At 37.7% G+C, this 22,311-nt stretch overlaps 1 protein-coding gene across 1 annotated transcript; it reads left to right on the forward strand.

The window, feature by feature from the left end:
- Nucleotides 1-10,200: 10,200 nt before the first annotated feature.
- On the forward strand, nt 10,201-20,710 carry LOC130092480 (gastrula zinc finger protein XlCGF26.1-like). Its single transcript, XM_056260340.1, has 3 exons — nt 10,201-10,261; nt 10,939-11,076; nt 18,919-20,710. Exons 2-3 carry the CDS (start codon nt 10,992-10,994, stop codon nt 20,490-20,492), a joined length of 1,659 nt encoding a protein of 552 aa, XP_056116315.1. The 5' UTR covers nt 10,201-10,261; nt 10,939-10,991; the 3' UTR covers nt 20,493-20,710.
- The last annotated feature ends 1,601 nt before the right edge of the window (nt 20,711-22,311 follow it).

The raw sequence follows: 22,311 nt of genomic DNA on the forward strand, positions 1-22,311 counted from the left end.
ATAAGGATTTCAACAGAGTATGATGATTTTCTATAGGCACTGTATACTTATGAAGACTATACTAATCACAATAGGCTCACATGCAATATTTATTCTTTTTTAATTAAACAGATTGTATGGTGAGGCCACCCTTGTGCAATGTGACATCTCAAAATGAAAGTCAGCATCCAAGGAACAAGGACTGTGTTGAGGACACAGCCGAGTCACCATGTGCTTCAGGCAGTCGGATGCAAAATGACACAAAGAAAAACTCTCAAGCTATCCAATTATCATCTCCAAAAAATGGTGACTGACTTGTGTGAATGATCTGATTAACTGAAACACAGTGCTACTGTTCTCTAACAGTATTTGTAGTGAAGAACTCAGTTTAATTTAAAGGAACTGTTTTGGCAGGTGATTTATTTATGGGTTTGGTTATTGGGTTGTGAGAATGCTATCAAAACTTTATAAATTTGTCCCGCTTTCAAGTTCAGTAATTTCATTCTCATTTAGGTCGCAAACCAGTCAAGAAAAATAATTGGCACAAGGTGGATGTTGATGCAGTTGAAAAACACATGATGCACTTCATTGAATCCTGTCGTGTTCCAGGAAAGGCTGCATAGTATTTGTGCCTCAAATCTGAGCCGGAAGCCCTAAAACGGAGGGACTGGCTGGCTATTAAATTTTACATCAAAAACCGGATATCTGCTCTGCAAAGAAAAATTTGAGCTATGCTCCTGAGCTGACAGTATAAAGTACACCCAAAGAATAAAGTTGTAAATGGCTAAATGTAAAATGGTTAGATTTCAGGGAATTTTAAATGTTTTCCCATAGTGAATGCTTTCAACAACCAAAATGATGTTTTTTTAAATCAGCCTTTTTCATTTCTAAAGGTAAAGGATTTAGAGAGACAGGGTCAGTTTTATAGTAGGAGAGGGATTGAGGTTGAACATTGGCAGCTACAGTATCTTGGACACAAGGGATATGGAGAACGAGTCATCTTTATCTTCTTATGATGTGTAGTGTTCAGCCTGGATAGACTCGATCTATTCCAGGTGATGATGATGTGAGGGTGTAGTGATGGAGGAGTGTGTTCAGTGTCCATGTCTAGGAGATGGGTGGAATCTAATATATAATAATTGTGTTAATAATTTAGTTCCAGTTATATACTGGGAGGCCATACGTATGCAGTGGTGTGCTACTGTGAGGTGTGAATGGCCTCGTGAAGCGTCTTTTCACCCATCTCAGGTTATGTTCTAACAATTCCGCGGTCCTGGCTTTGATCCAGGTGGGGTCCAGCCTGTCCTGGCATCCAGGGGCGGAGTGGGACCAAAAAATCGACCGGGAAATAAATCTTTAGAGATCAAATCACACTGTCAGTAACAACTGTCTTGACAAAAGAAAACTGGACTCTCTCAAAACATGAGTTGCCGTCGCAGTAGGTCAATGGTCTCTGCTAACTTGTTTATAACTCCATCAGAGTCCAAGGACATCATAATGTCTTTCTCTGTTGACATAAGCATAAATGCTTCCAAGTGCTCTTGGGTTAGAGTACTCCCAAGTCTGTTTTTAACAAACTTAAAGGGTAACTAAACACTGAAACAACTTTTTTTAGTTAATGATCTGTAAGAATGGAGCTTCATAAATGCTGTTCTTTGATTCGAGTACATTTTTTGACATTTGGGTATAAAGTGTTTTAATTTTCAAATATATGGTGTAAAAACGTATGAGTGCTGCCCTCTTCAGGTTAAACGGAAAGCTCCTGCAGTAGGGGTACTCTCTGACGTAGGATACTCTCTGACGTAACTCTGTCACGCCCTTGGTGCGAGCTCACCACGCCCTTGGCAGCCCCTGGTATAAAAGCATCTGGTTCCGTCAAAACTAACTTACTGTAGCGAGTCAGGAGTTGGTGTATTGAAAACGATCAGGATAGTTTTACATTTGAAAATCAACAAACAACAAATAAAACAAGCAGCTCTATGCACTTTTTAAGGCAAGATTCTATTCTGTGGCATTTCCTTCTGACCGTCGTCAATAGCAACGCATTATAAACACAGTGCAAATCCATGCATCACAACGGACGCGCTCTCTCGTTTCATTCAAATACAATTTGCCGTCTTGCGTCTCCGTTTTTGATTGTATTGAAAATAAAATCAGACTTAATTTATTGTTTACAGAGTTTGATAATATTGTTGTGATCATCTTGTCTGGACGATTGTTTTGTACGCTGTACAAAATGGATTTATAAACAGGTAAGATTTAAAACATTAATGCGAACTTTTCTTCGTGGAAGCTTCACGTTTATTTCGAGTGAGATAAAATATTTCAACTCAAAACAACATTTTGAAGTGTGCATGTTCACAGCGACGTGTGTTTGAAGTGTGCAGCGACTTTTTTGTGCATGTTCTGCAGACAGGGTGACCATCATCGATTAAGTTTCCCTCAGGACTTTTGTAAAAGCCAAAATATGACCACACACCTCAGATTTGGCCCTCTTAAAAGGCAGAAAAATCAGATGAAGGTGGGGAAGAAAATACTTCAAATGACCGCTCGGTTGCAAAGCTACTTGCGTCACTCCAGTCGGTCTCCATTTTAGCGAGTTTGACAGCAGCTGTCAAACAATCCCTCACGGCGGTCTCAGTTCGTCCCCTCTATCTCCGCTGGGCTCTGCCCACTTTTCCAGCATTTTTCAAATATTGCCAGTGAGTGGAGTCAGGCTCTGACCAGGGGTTTAGTTACCCTTTAAGGGTGGAAAAGCTCCTCTCGCAGGACACTTGAGTGGTCGATAACGTCAACAGAAATTTGTAGGCCAGTCCAATGACATGGTATGCATCTGTTAACAGATTGTATTGAGCCAGGACAAGATACACACAAATGGCACAGTTTTTACACATACAGACATTCTTATTAACCAGCTCTGGCCCTTCCACATCATATGTGTCTTCATTACCACTGCCTTCAGATGCATGATCCATATCATCTTCTGTGTATGTCCTCACATTGTATTCTATTAGAGGGGACAGTTTCAATCTTTCCCACTGTCTGGCAAGGCTTAACAGCTCAGCCTGCAAAGTTCCAGCAGTGGCCCTTGAATCAAATTTCAGCAAACAGTTGCTGAGGTTTTGCATCGCTGATCGAATGAGACCCCTTTCCCTTATCTCAGGGAAGGTTTTTGGGTCAAGGCAGGCAAAATCAGTGCAGAGTTTTCCACTTGCAGCAAAGCGCTGGTGAATACTCTGTCACAGTGTCCATTATTACATTATAAACTCTGACCTCAAAGTCTCTCTCAGCTGCTGCAAGTGGTTCATCTTCTGCCAACTCTCCTGGCATGGTCTTCTTTCTCATCCGTTTTTCAGGTAGGGATACCTGCACCACCATCTCACAGTCCTTTTCCAGAAGCTTGTCATTGGCCCACTCCACAAATTGGCTCGCAGCTTTTTGGGCCCCACTAAAATCCCTCACACATTTCTTTAAACCATCTGCCGTGTCCACAACCAGACGCTGTGCTGTGAGTAGATCCATCCCGCTTGTCTGGAGATATTTTGATAAGGGTCCAGTGTGCTCAAAAACCCGAAGAAAAGTTTGAGCTGTGAGAATGGTCTCGTATTTCAGGAGGCCCTCCATGAATCCTGTAGCCTTAACCCTGTTGACTGCATTGTTTTGTCGTCTACAATCGCTGCTAATGTCAAGATCAGGTCAATGAACATGACACTCTCAGGCTTTCCGAAACCTAAAAGAGGCCTAATAAGCCTCTGCATAGTCCCTATGCACTTTACTTTTTTCATGCTCCTCAATCCTCTGATGTACATGCTTCCACGCTTGCATGCCTCCTCTGACAAAAGGACTGTCTGATACAGTGGGCTTTGAAAAAGCGAGGCAAACAGTGCAATAAAGTGCATGACTTGCTTCACAATATGTCAGCCACTTACGATTGAGCCCATCTTTTGTGTAAAAAATATTTGGTAGGGCACTTTTTGGGGTTTGTTGGGGGTTTAACTGCAAAAATCAACTGAGGTCTTTGGACTGGGGGCGGGCAAAGTAATTAAAGCTTCCCTCATTCACTTAATGATCTTTTCTGTTTCCTTCCATATTCTTCTCTCCTGTTTCAGTCTCTACACTTTCTGTATCCATCTCAGCTGTTTCATTCTCTACGCTTTCAAAGTCCTCAGCTGTTTCTTTCTCTATTTTTGACCCTGAGGTAGAAGCGTCTCTGTCCCTTGCACTGCTTGACAGATCATCTTCATCTACATCTGCTTTAAATTATATAAAATAAAACAGCTAGCTATCATCAACAGTATTACTACTACATAGTTTAATGTAACTTCTTTGAGTAACACAATATTTAAATAATAGTTGTTTTAGAGTAATTGACCATAAGGAACTTATGATACAACACAATTAAATTTTTCTACTATAGCACACCTTTACCTACATCTCTCCATATGCTACAATCATTAATTTCACTTTTCACAAGCAAAATATAATATTGCAGAAGTGCATTGATGACAATTTTTCATCAATGCACTAATGCAATATTATGTTTTGCTCATGAACTACATTCTACCCTATTGCACTCATAAATATAACATTGTGCAATGTGCACACCTTTGACTGTAGCACCTTTTCCAAAAGAGGAAAAAATAGCGTGAGACTGATAATAACGGCAGTCAGAAGAGATAAATGTCAATTTGTCATCACTCCCACAGCCGCTGTATTAGAAACACCCTCACAGCAGCATTAACTAGTTTTTTGTAATTTGATACAAAAGGTAATATAATATATAAAGTATAGTTTTATAAATGTAAAATACATATTTTTAAAAATGAAAATATAAAAAATATAAAATTACGATGCTGATGATGATTAAAACGCCTGTTGAAAAGGGTCCATTTTCACGGTCACGTCACCTAGCTTGAACGTGCATTAGCTTCTGCTAATGTTAATCCTTATACACTTAACATAGCAGCAGCCAAGGGAAGTTACTCATTTTAAAATTAGGAACATCTGCCAACCACTGAAGGACAAATTCAAGAGCCACTCAATAGTAAACCACTGAGGTGCCTTGATACAGCACTCTGGGAACAGCCTATTTGTTCAGAAATTTCTTTCTGTCTTTCCCTCTTGCTTGAGGGTGTCAATGATGGCCTTCTGGACAGCAGTCAGGTCGGCAGTCTTACCCATGATTGCGGTTTTGAGTAATGAAACAGGCTGGGAGTTTTTAAAAGCCTCAGGAATCTTTTGCAGGTGTTTAGAGTTAATTAGTTGATTCAGATGATTAGGTTAATAGCTCGTTTAGAGACCCTTTTCATGATATGCTAATTTTTTGAGATAGGAATTTTGGGTTTTCATGAGCTGTATGCCAAAATCATCAGTATTAAAACAATAAAAGACCTGAAATATTTCAGTTGGTGTGCAATGAATCTAAAATATATGAACGTTTAATTTTTATCATTACATTATGGAAAATAATGAACTTTATCACAATATGCAAATTTTTTGAGAAGGACCTGTATATAGGATGTGTCTGTTTATCCCTCAAGACTTCTAAAAAAGGCAAAAAGAATTGACTTACCACAACGGCGGAAGAAAGAGAAGACGTTCAAACCTCTTGTTGATTTTATGATCCCGATACTTTGCTGGAAAGACGTTCTCGCCTGTGTCGGGGGGTAACCACTTTAAGGCCCGGTTCGATTGGTCTCTGCGCGTTATTGTCTTTCCGCGTGGCAAAGGGATTTTATTAAATGAAATACATTTTCTTATATATTCTCTTGTTATTTCATCTGACTCCATAAACAGACTGATCTCATGAAATGGCGTATGTATGACACGCCAATTCGTATTTCCATTTTTGGCGTGCTATCAACACGCATAATCGCTTTTCAGCGTGTTTATCAACGCCTTGACTTAACGTTACATTACTGTATATATAAATATATGACCTACCCCAACCCCGTCCCTAAACCTACCCGTCACTGGGGTTAATACCATTTATGAGTCTTCCCCTACTATCCTAGGAAAATAAATATTGCTCCACAGATGTAAATATACATTTTGCTTCGTTTCGCTCGGACAATTAACGGCGTACACATACACGCGGAATCACTCGGACATTTAACGGCGTACACATACACGCAAAAGATGACGGTTCGTTTCGGCGTGGACATACACGCGGATAGCTCAAAATGCGTATAGATAACACGCCACTTGACTTGAAAGTGGCGTGTATGTTTACGCAAAGTCATGATGTCATGTTGCCATAAATGAAAAAGTTTTTAATGATATCTGTGCATCATTAAATGTGAGCGAATGTTTGACTGTTCTTTTAACTCTTTACTGGAAATAATGTTAGAGTCGATTAGAATAAAATCAAATGTTTACAATTTATTATGTCAGGTAAATGTATTATGCAAAGTCCATAATCAATTCAAAGATAATCAATACAAAACATCAAATGCTCTGGAATAAAGAAGAGATGCAAACCCATTAAAGACATTAAGAAATACATGGAGCTGAGAGTCTCGGCCGCTCTGAAGTACAGAAGGCCCCGATCCTTTTGCTGTATTATTACATTATATAGCTTTTCACATGGAAACATTTGCTAACAATGGTAATTTGCATTCAGAGTTCACACCCTTTGAGGGTAGGAGACCATTTGTCTAGAGACCACCTTCCTTTGTGTACCAGTTATCTCTAAACTCTTAAAAAAACGTTATTACCTTTTTTTTTTTACTTCTTTGAGAATGAGACCTTTGTACCAGTCGCACTGAGACATTTCAAATGATACCAAACATGTATAATACTGTATGATAATTATACACATTAAATCATATAGATTCTTGTGTGAGTTTTGGTGATAAAACGAGTGGGGGATGAGGGGAAGAAATGTAGGTTAGGTGAGACTTTTGTCTCAAATGATGAGTTCAAATGGTCCTTTGTCTTCTCGAGGAGTGGTCGTTCCTCAACCAGTTTCTCCAGTCTTACAGCTGTGCGGAAAACATGGCAGATGTCTCAAATTTATTTTCTTTACTGCTGCAACCACATTTGCTCCGTTGTCTGTAGCTACACAAAAAACGTTGTCTTGAAGACCCCACTCCAGAAGGTTACTGCGAAGGTGGGTAGCTATGGCATCAGCTGTGCGTCTTCCTTCAAATCTAACAAAGAAATAAGATATACTCAGATGTGATTATTATGCACATAGGTACTTGACCGTTAAATCTGAAGAGAGTAATTTCTACACAACTAGCATTACCAAATAGAGTTTTCAAAATGACTTCAATTAACTCCCTGCCAGCAATTGTATACTATAAAATGCGCAGGAACACATTTAGGGTTTCAAGAACTTAATTTAAAAATAAGTCTCTATAAACGTTTAAATGATTGTATTTTAGAATCAATCATAGTAATCATTAGAATGATTCCTTTTACTCTAATATAGTAAATTTACTAATTTACTATAATATTTCTGGGCCAAAGTGACTCAGAATGATGGAGCAGGTCACATGTAATCTAACTGACTGTCACTTTAATAAATACAAATTCTGTCATCTACGTTTTTCAGTATACGGTGATTACTAAATTAATCAAATTATAAATACAGCCATTTAACATTTTGCATATAGGAGAGAATAAAACAAAACAGCATATTGAAATAGAGGGGAAATAATGACAAACGGGGAAATAAAAGTAGTTACTCAGACGTGCAGTGAGCTGGTCCTTCAGAGCTTGCTTTTCTTTTGTATATCTTTCAAGGATTAGTTGTTTTGTTGTTTGTCTGCATGGAATCCTGGACTTTGGATCAAGTGTATTCACGAATGCTCGAAAACCTTTATCCTCCACAACAGATAGTGGCTGCATGTCCTTGATTATGAACTCAATCAGCTTTTGATCTATTTTTTTGTTTGGGAAGACTGAGCTACAATGAAAGAACATTCATATAAAAAAAACAATGAGTGAAAAAATAACCCCAACTAAGGCTCAAATTACTACAGCACTATTGACGACAATTTTTATGGGATGATTATAAGGGTGTAACAATACATCGTATCACAATATCATCGCAATATAAAAATGCAACTATGCATTGTGGATAGTGACAATCTGTATTGTGTATAGTTCACTCAAAATGAAAAAAATCAAGTTTACAGAGTTTTACTGTCAATACTACATTAAACTACTACAGTATACATAATGTTCAATATAAATGTATAATAATGCAATGGGGGAATATTTATGGGACCTGATAATGCCAAATGTCTTATGTTACCAGTAAAAAATGCCCTACATTATTTTAAATATATCTAGTCAGTGACAAATGTAAGCCTATTAGTCTGAAATAATTCTGTATTTCAGGCTTCAGAATCATCAATATTTTTATTCTGTTGTCACTAGTGGGTTACCAGCACCAAGTCCAAGCCTATTCATTTCCACCCCCAGTGTAATACCAAATGTAGCATTTTAATCAACAGTAAAAAAAAAAAAGTGTTAACTCAATAATATCGTATTGTGAGATCAATACCATGATTTGTAACGTTATCGAATTGTGACATGAGGATATCATTACACCTCTAGATGATTATATAACAAATATTATATTATTGCTTAGTTTCTCTACACTAAATAATCTTTACGATAAATAATTTGAGTAAACACCTACCAGGGTATGGCATCTTGTGGCAACTGTTGTTCAATTGATGTCTGCATCAAACGCTTTTTCGGGGCAGGCGGAGTTTCTCTCTTCCCCATCCTCATTTTTTCCAGGGAATTGCGATTTGGAAAATATAAAACCCCTTCCTGAGTTAATGAGGCTAGGCTAAATCCTGACTGACCACAATCGTTAATGCTTGATTGAGCAGTTTTATTTACATTTTTATTAACATTTGATGTACATTCCTTTTAAACCTTCATATTGATCTGCTTATGTATCTGACGTAAAATGGCGCATCAGATTAGCTAATTGTTGTTACCTGATCCTCATCCGTCACCTCCTTTTTGTAGATGGGCCTAAGATGTTTTATCATTGGGGATGTTGTTTTATTATATGCTAATTGTTTATGGCAAATTTGGCATTTAACTTAATTTTTTGATGATTCTAAAGTAAAATAGCACCAGACAACCGATGTTGACCATGGTGACTTGTCCTAAACCACAACGAGTTAAGAGCAAACCCCGCCCAGCAACCGATTCTGAAGATTTCATTGGTCATGTCAATCATTGCGCTGATTGCCTACACAACGATGCAAAAAATAGTTAATACTAAACCCCTCATCCTACCCTAAACCATAACATTAGAATAGCAGTTCCTGAAGACATTACGGTGTCACGACTGGATCCATTTATGTTGTCTATACTTTTTTTTCTTCACAGGTGACTGTGATTGTGTTGACAAATGAAACCGCTACGGGGCGCAGTTTGTGCTTAAACTCTTATTGATTCCCAGCCCTATACCTGTAGCTCTAGTCTTCCTCCAGGGAATCATTATTAAAATGCTGGACTAGAAAGCAGATTTCTGCTAATCTGGTTTAAAGGGCCATTTTAGTCCAGGACTAGGCTTAAGGAAACCGCCTCTATAAATTCAAATGAATCATGTTATGTTCCATAATTGTAGCTAATAAACCATACACTGTCAGAAAAAAAGTACAATAGTTGTATCTATCGTCACTGGCAGTCCCGTACAAAAATTAACCATTTGGTATTTTTTTATGGTAACCATAGTTCCACTATAGTACTAGTAAAACTGCAGTAACCACAAATTACAAATCCATGTTTACTATTACAGCCATATTTTAACTCAAATTATATTTGTAGTAAAACCATAGCAGTAATCATAATGATAATCAATCAATAAATTAAAAATAATCATGGTTTACCACAGTTTTACTTATGTAACACCATGGACATTTTTACCCAATGGGGTAAGAAAAATGAAAACAAAATTATTTTTCGTATGCCATTGGCAGATAATTTGGCTTGTTTTAATTAATTCAGAAAACAAGACATAATATCTTGTCATTTTACTTGTCTAATAAATTAATCTTGATTTAAGATGTTTTAAATATATTAAGAAAAGCATTTTTTTCAGTGTAGTAGCCTATAATATAATCGATAGGGCACACATGCGCTGAATACCTCTGAAGTAACTTAACCACGGAACATAAACTGCTTACCCCGGTGTCGCATAACCTGCTTTCTGAAAAACCCTCCTGCACTTTTATTTTGGTGTGATCGTGTGACGTCATAAACATGCGCTCCGCTCCTGCGTCTGTTGTGATTCGGCTAATGAAAGGTTTGTGTTTTTAAACGTTTGTGATTTGGGGAATTTTAGGTTTTTAAATGGGAATTGTTTAATCAATGTATAGCATTTACAATTCATTAAATAATAATAAATGTAACATGTATGAATGTTATTTTTGGTGAGTAAAGCGCATCCAAGCATGAGTTGCAGAAGGGGTACGTCTCATTTCGCTCCCTATCTCCCCATGGTCGTGAAATGAAGTAGGCTATATCGTAAACTGTAATTCGGTCTCTGACAAGTAGTGATTGGAGATTCAAAGCTTTGGAGCTCTCGAAACGGTTTCAAAACGGTGTAAATGCAACGAAAACAATACAAGTAACGTTAGCCTATAGACATTTAAAACTAACTGATTTCCCCCCTATTAAATCATATTAAATATTATCTACAAATGATTAAATACCAAATATATATCATAAATGCTAAATATGACGAGTCTGTAAAAGCAGAATGAATGTTACGAAATGAATATGTTTAGCCTATACAATATGAATAGTCTAGCAAAATTAATTTGTAATATATTAGGTTTGATCGAGACATATAGCGTCTGACTCCCTTACTACCAGTTCACCAACTAGGGAGCTAATTGCGACGTACCCAGAAATTTAGTTTGGATTTATTTTTCTTTCTTTTAATTATTCACATCTTAAACAAAGTGTCTAAACACACAGAAAAAAAACTCCTGGTGAAGCAACTGTGATCCATGTGACATACTATTATAAAGATGGCGTTTATTAAAGAGGAGAGTGAAGACGTGAAGATTGAAGAAACATTCAGAGTGAAAGAGGAAGATACTGAGGAACAAACAGGTTGGTTTTATTCTCAAAGCTTAACTCAGTCATTTGATCCTTATTAAAATGTTGACCTCAAAAGTGCTCTCTGTATCAAATCAGTAGCTGTGTCACAATTGACCTTTCGCCGGCCCCTCCCCCAAAACGGCCATTGTCCAATCACACATCATAGCAACCGTTACTATGTGAGCAGGTCCGTCAAACATTGACTCCAAGCAAGATGGTGAAGCGGTGTGCCCACGGCCAATAGATTGTCTGGAGTACCCCGATAGATACCCCGAGAGATTGTCTGGAGGATAGGGATGGGCATTCGATTAAATTTTCTTAGTCGATCGTCGGGAGAATTAACGATAGACTATCGATTAATCATTAATATTTTTTATATATTAAAATTAATTATTTATTTAACTTTTTATAAATTAAAAATGCAATGAAAATACAAAAATACAGCGTGTTTTTCCTCGATGAGATCTTTATTACAAGATAATCAACTTGCGGCAGTTAAACTGGACATTCGGCTAAACTTGAAATATGCGCTGCGGTGCTCTAAAAAGCAACAAAACCTGCAGCTGCGAGTTGGCGTCCTCAAACAGAGACCCGATCGTTTGTTCCAAAATAATAATGAAAAAAATCATGTTAAACAATAACTTAACCAAAAACATAATAATACTCAATGTAACTCAAAACTATCCAAGGTACGAAGTCGAGAAAGAGTGTGAGAGAGATTAGCCTACCTAGCAACAAATTAGGCTACTTAACAAAGCCTCAAAAAAAATATCTATTAACTCACATAAAACTTCTGCACCAGTCTACTGATTTTTGTTGAGAAAGATAAGCATGTTGATGACATGGACTGGGCCTGGGGTCAGACGCGACCGCAACATTGTGACCGTCAAGCCTCGTTTATACTTTTGCCTGGCTCTGCAGCGTGAGTCTCCGCAAACGGACGAGGCGTTTATACTCCACGCGCTCGCCTGTAAAACGCCGAATACCGCAATGACGTCATTTTTGCCTCGCGCACCTTTGCTCGTGCTTGTGCGGACGCGTCGAGGTCGAGTGTAAACAAACTCTTCAGTCCAGCCGCCGAAAACACCCGCTCTGAGGGGACTGACGTTGCCGGGATGCACAGGTACCTCTGCGCTAACTTGACCAGCCCGGGAAACAACTTATTCCGTTCACTTTCCACCCGTCTGCAGTGGTGCAATCCAGCGGTTCATTGCTTCAAGGCTCACATTACGCAACGCAACCATATTACATTTACATTTACATTTAGTCATTTAGCAGACGCTTTTATCCAAAGCGACTTACAACTGAGGACTAAACCAAGCGAGTCATCGTGAAGAGGCAAAAGCAACGCAAGAAGTGCTCAAAATACAAAGTTCAGACATAGCTCGGAGTAGCATAAGCCAGGCAAGCGAGGATTTAGAGGAAAGGATTTTTTTTTTTTTTTTTTTTTTTTTTTTTTATCGATAACAAATTAACATGATCGACGAAATTCTTAATGATCAATTATCGATCGTCGATTAATAATGCCCATCCCTACTGGAGGAGTTGCGTTCTTTCCGATTCCAAAGCCGAAAACACAACGTGAGCGGTGCCTACAATGGATAAAACAGTGTGGACGGCCCCAATCCCAGTTAAATGTGTCGAACATGGTTAACTCGCGTGCAGCGTGCGTGAGACTTGAGACACTGAGATTAGTCAAAGAAACATGGAGAAAGCAGATCAAGAGGATCCACAAAGGAATTACGTTTTCTAAAGGGTTGTTGTTAACATGATATTCTCGGGGGGAAATGAGCAGCAGTCAACTAGCAGTGCAGCACCATAGACTACAGTTTAGAGGAGTGCACGCTCGCAACGGGGAAAGCATGAAGCTTACTTAACAACATCAGTTCATATATCAATATCGTAACAAATAGAAATAACCTTAAATAATGTATGGTTATCTCCATCTTTCCGTCTCTTATGTATAGTTACTTTTTAAACACGAAAATTGCATTCAGCGTGACACGCAAGCGGTTGCCGTGGTAATGAACAACCTGCTTGTTAAAGCGAATGTATAATCCTGTATCTGAGGCAAAATTACTAAATATGCAGCGCGAGTTATATATTTCTAACTCCAAACAGTTAGCCACTGAACCAGCTTGTAAAATCTTCTTCAAGGCTGTGCTGGTTGCATTTGAGGTACAGGTCATGGGGTTGCTCAGATTTTGCTTGAGACCGGTAAACATTAGCCTCGATAGTTGTCGTGTCTCCATTGCGTATTTTTATATTTTGAATATATCCCTCCACTGCATACAGTAACCCCTTTTGCCTCGATCTGGAGCATATAGCTGAGGTATTGCTCCAAAAAAGGTCACTGACACGCACGGGTATACCTCTTTCTGTCATGGTAATCTGACACGCTGGTCGTTTTTGACCATTTGTTTGACGGGCGTAGTAACAATAACTATATTCAAAATATGATATATTCAAAATTAACCACGTATTATTACATTTACGCATCTTTGAGAAATAAAGTCACCATGCAGCTTTGAAAAGCAAAAACAAATTTTTTCCTAAACCTAATCAAAGAGGCGAAAGGTAATTGTAAAAATCTGTGGAGGAGCATGGATAAATTATTGGGAAGGGAAAAAATATATCAGGAGCACTTACAGCTTAAAATTAATGGAATAGTTCAAAATGAGGGTTCTACTCTGGCTAAATATTTTAATAATTATTTCTTGGATTCTATCTTAGACCTGGCGGAGACTTTCCCTGAAGTGAACTGCCGCCAAGATGATCATGGGGATGGCAATGCGTCTTATTGTAGGTTGCAGAATATGAAGATACAATTTTCAAAATAATAGCAAATTTAAAAAAATAGTAAAGCAAAGGATATATTTGGACTTGATACATCATTCCTAAAAGAAAACAAAATTACTCTAACTCCTGTGCTCACAATAGCTGTGAATCAATCCATAAATGAAAACAATTTTCCTCTGGCGTTGAAAAAAGCAGTAGTTAAGCCGATCAGGAGACAAGCTCTGTGTGGCAAACTACCGACCTATAAGTATTCTACCAGCCATCTCAAAGATCTTTGAGAAGGTGGTGGCAGAGCAGCTAGTAGAGCATCTCGACCACATTGACTACGTTTACATGCAGCCAATTTTCGGGTTATGGTCGGGTTAAGGTCACTATTCGGGTTTCTGAAACATTAGGAATAACCCGTTTACATGCGTGAGCAGAGAGAGTTTCTCCTGTATACATGGAATTGCAATATCCCGATGTAAACGGCGACGCACGGTTAGCGTCAAGACGTACGGACAACCTTAAGCCGCAATATGCGTCATTTCCGATTCTTCTTCCTGTATTCAAAGACAACAACAACAGCAGCAGCAGCACGCGGATAATGAATAGTTCGGGGCAGATAGCAATCGCCTTTGTTTGCGCTTTGGTGCTGGTACTGATCTCGCTCCAAAAGTATGCTGTGCTGCGTCTCGCCATGTTTACTTCCGGTATACTGCACGCAGGTTTTTGTAAGCGCCGAGAAGTTCCTCTACTCAAAAGACCAAGATTCCTTGCGAATAGAACATGCGCAGAACACAAATCACTATGCCGATGTGCGTTTTTTATTTTATTTATTTATTTATTTAGTTTTTTATTTAGTTATTTATTTTCGAAGAAAATGTCGGCTGAGAGTTCTTCTGTGGCGGCCGAAGAATACATGTATAAAAATGTAAGTATTGTTTACATTTACTCAAATGGCTAGCGAAACAAGGGCCACGGGTCTTTCTTTCGTAAAAGCGCGGCTTCATTTGTTAGGTGTTCTAAGGCCAAACTTGTTCCAATCGTTTTGTTTTAGGGAGCAAATAGCAGACAGCTGAGTTTGTGGCCAAAAATTTGTATTTATTAGGGCAGCACAATTTGGGGAAAATGTCATATTGCTATTATTGAGGTCAATATTGCAATTGCGATATTAAGTTTATTGACAACTTGTTACAATGTGGTACTGGTAGGCTACTGTTTTTATTATAGTTTCTATGTTTTATTCATAGATATTTCTAGCTTGCGGGAGTCCCGCGAATCGTTTTATTCTCCCACAACCGGTACACACAGAGTGAGTGCATTACCGCCCGTGCTCCCTTTTATGACGTCATCACCCAGTTACGGTAAAAAACATGCTACCTTTGAAGAAACCCCAATAAATGTTACTTTAACGCATTTTAAGACAGAGATTTTTAAATGTATACATATTAAGCACTTTAATTTACACATTAATTTGTTGTGGTGGTTAACCTGCAATTTACACTTTAAACCCTGTGTCTTGTTACAGTGTTTGTGGGTTCTTGATGTTGTTAGATGTTAGTTGTGTCGTTCTCTATGTCTGAGTTTTTGAGTCTGTCTAGTCTTTTGTTTATTTATTAAAAGTACTACTGCTGCATTTGGATCCTGCTTCCTTCTATGTTCCAACCGGCCACGTAACAGTGGTGAGCGCACTGACGCCATTGTGGCTGCCGTCGCATCAACCAAGTGGTGGTGGCTGAGGAGAGATCCCCTGATATGATTGTAAAGCGCTTTGGGTGTACAGTAGTACATATGAAAGCGCTATATAAATGCCTCATTCATTCATTATATTTATTTATTAGGGGTTTGTATCACGGTTTTAGGATTACAGTTTCCGTACAGTTTGTTATATGATTGTAGGGGTGGGCGATATGACAAATCTTAGATATGAGGAATTTTATTTTACAATAACGATATATATCACAATATAGATATTTTTGCTTTAAATAAGGTTATGATATCAAAATTTGACACCAGCATTAACATTTAATAATTATCACCATTTTCAATATCATTAAAAAAAAAATACTAGCCTAAAAAAAAACTCAAGTTTACTGAAGACAAGTAAACAGTGATAAAGAAAGAGAAAATAAAACAGACAATAGAACAGACACCAATGAAAATAGACCTACCTGAAAAACTTCAAGCACTAGAAATGCTACATAAAATGTATAAAGTAATCAAATGTATATAAAAAAAACAATGCACAGTCTTTACTGTGTAAATTAAATGTGCATTTATTCTTATTAAACTTACAAGTGATTACAAGTGATACAAGCATTAATAATGACAGCAGGTAAATTTGGATGCTCTCACTTTAAGACCGACATTGTAAAACCATGATGCTTAAAAATGCATGCAAATGATAAGCTTTTGTGACCGCGCAACACCACATGAGCGTAAAACCGCGATGGAGAAGATAGTCCAAAATAAAACTCTACCGGTTGATAAATTTCTACTTGTTAATCAGGTCTACCAGTATATCGCCCACCCCTACGTGATTGTATTGTAATAAGGATATGACTCCAAATTTTAGATACCAGTGGAATTTCACAATTCTCCATTACAATTTTGATACCACAGCAAAAACTACAAGTCTAACTAACAAACATTTTAACCATTATTAAAAGGCAAGTAAACAGTCACTAATAAAATAAGAAAAAATAATCAAACTACAACCAACAGAACAAATATACAAATGAAATTTAGTTTTCAGGTACAGAAATTGAATAAAGTAATCAGACATAAAATAACATTGTACAGTCTTCACTATATATTACATATATACACTACCGTTCAAAAGTTTGGGGTCGGTACGATTTTAAATACTTTTAAAAGAATTCTCTTCTGCTAACCATTAGCACTAGCTTATTTGATTAAAAATACAACAAAAATCAGTTATAGTATTAAATATTATTCCAGTGTAAATCAGCTGTTTTCTGTGTGAATATATAGTAAAGTGTAATTTATTCCTGTGATCAAAGCTGAATTTTCAGCATCACCAGTGTCAGTGTCTTCAGTGTCAAATGATCCTTCACAAATCAGTATAATATGAGGATTTGATGCTCAAGAAACATTTATTATTATTATCAATGTTGAAACAGTTGTTGGTCTGTCAGTTGTACAGTTTTTTTTTTTTTTTTTTGATTCTTTGATGAATAGGAAGTTCAAAAGACTTTTGTAACATTATAAATGTCTTTACTGTCACTTTCGATCAAATTAATTAATCCTTGATAAATAAAAGTATTGATTTCTTTCCTCCAAAAAATAAAAATAAAATTCTCACTGACCCCAAACTTTTGAACGGTAGTATATACTACGTAAAAATTATTCAGTCTAGAGCAGTGTGTGTTTTTATAGATTTGTTTTTATTAACATTAAGGACACAGACAGCAGGAGGTATATTAGGCTGCTGACACTTAAAAATCTAATGCACAGGTCCAGTGTATTCTAGTCACACACACACAAATCTTCTCACAGCCCACACGAGTTCTCTTTCGTGTCTTGCTCTTAAATGTTTACATTGGCAAAGCTTAAATGAGTTTAGTTTTAAACACCGATATAACGTGTGCAGTTCAGGTCTCGCCTGCACTTGCGCGCTATCGACTCCCGGGTGGTGATGACGGCGTAAATGACTGGTCATGTTCGAGCATTTGGCACTCGCATTGAACAGTTTACAAAGAGTAACAGTTTTGTTCACGTTTTTTTCTCTTTTTTCCGCTGTTGTAATGTATTTTTTGGGAAGCCAGCAAGTGAATTTATCGACAGTGGAACTGTCTGTTTTACGCGTTGTTATTTTCAACAAACCAGATTATAGATGCGTCATTGGTTTTGAGCAACCGCGGTGCAAGTGCGTCCCGAACCGAGGTTGGAGAACGGTACGGTTCGATTTTTTACAGAGAACCGTTACACCCCTAGCATCTTTGGATGCGGAGCCGCTCGCAAAGTTAGTAGGGGTGTGACAAGATTTCGTGCCACAAGATTCCGCGACATTAAAATGTGACTAGATTTCTAATTGAGGTAAAAAGATATTCTGTGATATAGCCATTACGGAGCGTGAGGGTGAGATTAGCATAGAATATGATTACATTACCGCCTCTATTTTTATAGAAATAAAAAAACATTTCAGTTGGATAACGGTCGCTTCAATTGTAAACAATTGTAAACGTCTGCTCTCATCCAGCACGAGCTGCAGAGTCGCACACAGTGCAGCAGGAATCACAGTTCACGGATCACGTGACGAGAGTAAGGCGAGATGACTGACAAGACCATGCAGAGGAATCGTTGTGCAAAAGAGCCCAAGCACCTGATAAATGTCTTATCTTGTAGAATGCGCGCTCGGCACTGCCGCTCCCTATACACAAAGTATGTGTGATTGCGAATTTAAAGCGAAACGCAAGCTCCCTGACGCGCGCAAATTAGGCTACATACAATAGCCTGTCTCCCAATATCAAACCTATCTTAGGGTACGTTTACAGGACAACAATATGCTTCAAACTGAGAAGTTTTTCCCTTTCAGTTTTCCGCGTACAGATGACACTATTGTCAACTAAAAACGCTGTATTCTGCTGCCAGGCCATTAGATGGCAATGAAACACTGTAGACTGAACAAGTAATACGGATGTGTATGACATCATCATCCTCAGAGATTGGCGTTTTTTGTTGTTTACACAGAGACCGTTTTCAAAAAAATTTACTTTGAAGTTTTCAAAAGTTTGTGTTTTCAGGCACCCAAAACACCATTGTCATGTAAATGAGCGGTCAAAACTCATATAAAAGTTTTACGGTTTTAGTAGTAATCGACTACTAAAATTGTTTTTTTGATGGCCGATATCTTAGAGAGCGGGGTGGCCGATGGCTCATATAAACTCGATATTTATTTTATATATATATATATATATATATATATATATATATATATATATATATATATATATATATATATATATATATAGGCTACTTTTAAATGTTTTGATGTCTGTTGCTTTGTGCCATTAAACTTAAGTTAACTTATATTTGCCTTTTTTGCCCTAGACCTGATGCCGCTGAAAGAGGAGTCTCAAGAACTCAATGAAATGTATGAGAAATATCACTATGAGAAGAATCGTGATTCTGCCAATGGAGAAAAATACACACAGACTGAAAATACTTCCTTACGGAAAGAAGATTATTTCGCCTGCTTTCAATGTGGAAAGAGTTTCACTGAAAAAGGAAACCTTAAAGTCCATATAAGAATTCATACTGGAGAGAGCCCTTACACCTGCCAACAGTGTGGAAAGTGTTTTACTCAAAAAGGAACTCTTAAAAGCCACATGAGAATTCACACCAGAGAGATGCCTTACACCTGCGAACTTTGTGGAAAGAGCTTCATGCGAGAACTAAACCTTAGATATCACATGAACATTCACAATGGAGTGAAGCCTTTCTCATGTGATCAATGTGAAAAGCGTTTCACACGTAAAGTAGGCCTTAGTAACCACATGAGAGTTCACTCAAAAAATTGTTTTAAATGTCATCAGTGTGGAATGAGTTTCCCAGACATGAATCGTTTTAACAGGCATGTGATAATTCACTCTGGAGAGAAGCCTTTCAAATGCCAGCAGTGTGGAAGGGGTTTCAAATGTAAGAAAAATCTTAAGACACACATGATAATTCACACTGGAGAGAAGCCTTTCATATGCCATCATTGTGGAAAGAGATTCAGTCATAAAGTAAGCCTTAAGACTCACACAAGACTTCATACTGGAGAGAAGCCTTACACATGCCCTCAATGCAAAAAGAGTTTCACATATAAATCAACCCTTAATGCCCACATGAGAAGTCACACCGGAGAGACCCCTCACACATGCAAACTATGTGGGAAGAGCTTCTCACAGAAAGGAAATCTTAAGACTCACATGAGAATTCACACGGGAGAAAAGCCGTTCATATGTGGTCAGTGTGGAAATGGTTTCAGATGTAAAGTAACCCTTAATTACCACATGAAGATTCATTCAAGAGAGAACCGTTGTATTTGTCAGCAGTGTGGAATGACGTTCACAGACCGTAAACAACTTAAGGATCATGTAATAACTCATATTGGAGAAAAGCCGTTCATGTGTCATCACTGTGGAAAGAGTTTCACACATAAAGGAAACCTCAAGACTCACATGAGACTTCACACTGGAGAGAAGCCTTTCACATGCCATCAATGTGGAAAGAGATTCAGGCATAATGTAAGCCTCCAAACTCATGTGAGACTTCACACTGGAGAGAAGCCTTTCGTGTGTCTTGAGTGTGAAAAGAGTTTCACGTATCAACGAGACCTGAAACGTCATTTGCAAACTCATTCTGGAAAGAAATTGCAGTGTGATAGGAGGTTAACAAAAAGGGGTCATTTCAAAAGTCACCTTCCCATTCACTCTGGAGGAAGGCGATTTAATTGTGATCAGTGTAATAAAAGATTTATCTTGTCGTCACACTTACAGATACACCTGAAAAGCCATGCGGATGTGAGACCCTATTTGTGTTCTATGTGTGGAAAGAGTTTTAAATGGCTCAGCAATTTAAAATGGCACCAGAAAATACGTATTTGTGTGAGATCAAGGCTACGTGCACACCTCAGCTGAATGTGACCCAAATCTAATTTTATGCTACATTTTTTTGATCATTTTTAAATGATCAACTGATGCTCCTACAACGTTCCACCTTGGCATAGTCAATGATTTGGAGATGGCCGAGATTTGGAGGTTTTTTGCTTTCTTCACCTATAATTTGCGTTGAGGCTTCTTTTCCTTTGGCATGTGCATATGAATGCTTGCGACAACAACTGACAGTTTTCCAATCTTTCTCTGTTATCTCAGAATCACACCACTGGCCCTTTTTTTGTCCTCTTTGTGTGTAGGTTGAAGAGAGCAAACACACATTTGCATGGTCTTTTTTTATTATTATATTCATTTATTTCCTTCTGTTCAATATTATTATATTACTCATTATATTCCTTACTCTTGCAATGTTTTGCTGTTGCTATTTAGTCTTAAGTTTGTTTGGTCTTCATAATTTAGAGATAAGAGGGAGTGAGGTCATTTCAGTGTTTCTGCTATCACAGGATGATGTTGTGAAGCAGTTTGATATAATACTACGGATGGACAAAGTCTGACTGAGCATTGAGAATGAAACAACTAAGTTTATTCAATAAAATTAGCTCATTATCATCATTATTTTGTCTCCTGCTTTACTCTTACCTTGGTCTGTCTACACGACTGGGTTCCTGCGGTTTGAGACTGGGTGTAACATTTATCATCTTAAACTTCTCTTTCCATTTCTTTTCCACAGGAAGTTAAAACATGCAATTCTGTCAAATGTCATGTTCAAATGACATCCCAAACTGGGTCATGTTCCTCTCTTCCCAGAGTCCTATGTTCCCAAGATGGGTTTCAAAAAAGAAAATGTTTTTGACCCTAGACTTTGTTTAACTTTAAATGAACGTATAAGATAATAATATAAAAGAACAACAAATTAACTGTTGGAAATAGGGTTTCTGGAAACAAAATGGGAGCACAATCTCAAGAACCCACTCTTCCAACCAAGACAAAACAAAAATGAGAGAAAGTGAGACAAAATCCAGGAGCTTCTTAAATAGGTTGTCACAGGTGCTGCCTGTTTTCATTAGAGCAGTCCAGCCCACCAAGGAGGAGTCTCTGTCCTAGAATTCTCACAAAAGCAACTGAAGTTAAAAAAGGGCTATAACACCTCCACCCAGAAAACATTAAATAATCTGAATTATTTTATAATACATTTTTTTTAACGAACATAACCCCAAACTAGAGGAAAAAGCTAACAAGATAAATCTACAATAAATCAATTTATATGAAAAGAAAAAATACCTACTCATAAATAGGATTTAACCATTTCCAAGGGGCTACATTTATGAAAGAATCCAAAATTAGAAATTGACAAGATATCACAGGCGAGAACATAGCATGATGTTTCACACGAGACATTTCTCCATTCTCCTTTCCTTTAATGTGATGAATTTGTAGAGGAAAAGACTGCAGAAACAAACTCTATCTCACCAAGCACTGATTGGTGGTGCAACTCTGCTGTAAAAAGACTAAAGGATTGTGATCAGGCATCACCTTATTCGGATTGCCGTGGCTCAAATAAAGCTCAAAATGCTGGATGGTCAAAATCAACGCCAAAGCTTCCTTCACAATTAATTTATTTGATGGGAATTAAACCTTTTAGAAAAGAAACAAACTGGATGTTCAACACCTCGATCATCATCCTGCAAAAGAACAGCTTCAACAGCATTTTCGCTAGCATCCACCGCCAGTTTAAAAGGAGTCTTCGGGTCAAAAATAATTTTCGCCATTGGATGGCGGGCCAGAACAGTCAAAGGATAATTTAAAGAAATTAATTTATGAAAAATGCAAATAGAATTGCCTG

The sequence above is a fragment of the Rhinichthys klamathensis genome, unplaced genomic scaffold (assembly GCF_029890125.1).
Source record: "Rhinichthys klamathensis goyatoka isolate OS25496 unplaced genomic scaffold, OSU_Roscu_1.1 h1tg000176l_1, whole genome shotgun sequence".
NCBI classification, from domain to species: Eukaryota; Metazoa; Chordata; class Actinopteri; order Cypriniformes; family Leuciscidae; genus Rhinichthys; species Rhinichthys klamathensis.

Excerpts from the sequence above, each read along its gene's own strand:
- LOC130092480 (XM_056260340.1), top strand. The coding sequence starts at position 10,992 with ATGGCGTTTATTAAAGAGGAGAGTGAAGACGTGAAGATTGAAGAAACA. Across the intron at positions 11,077-18,918 it reads AGATACTGAGGAACAAACAG|ACCTGATGCCGCTGAAAGAG; the intron begins GTTGGTTTTATT and ends TTTTTGCCCTAG.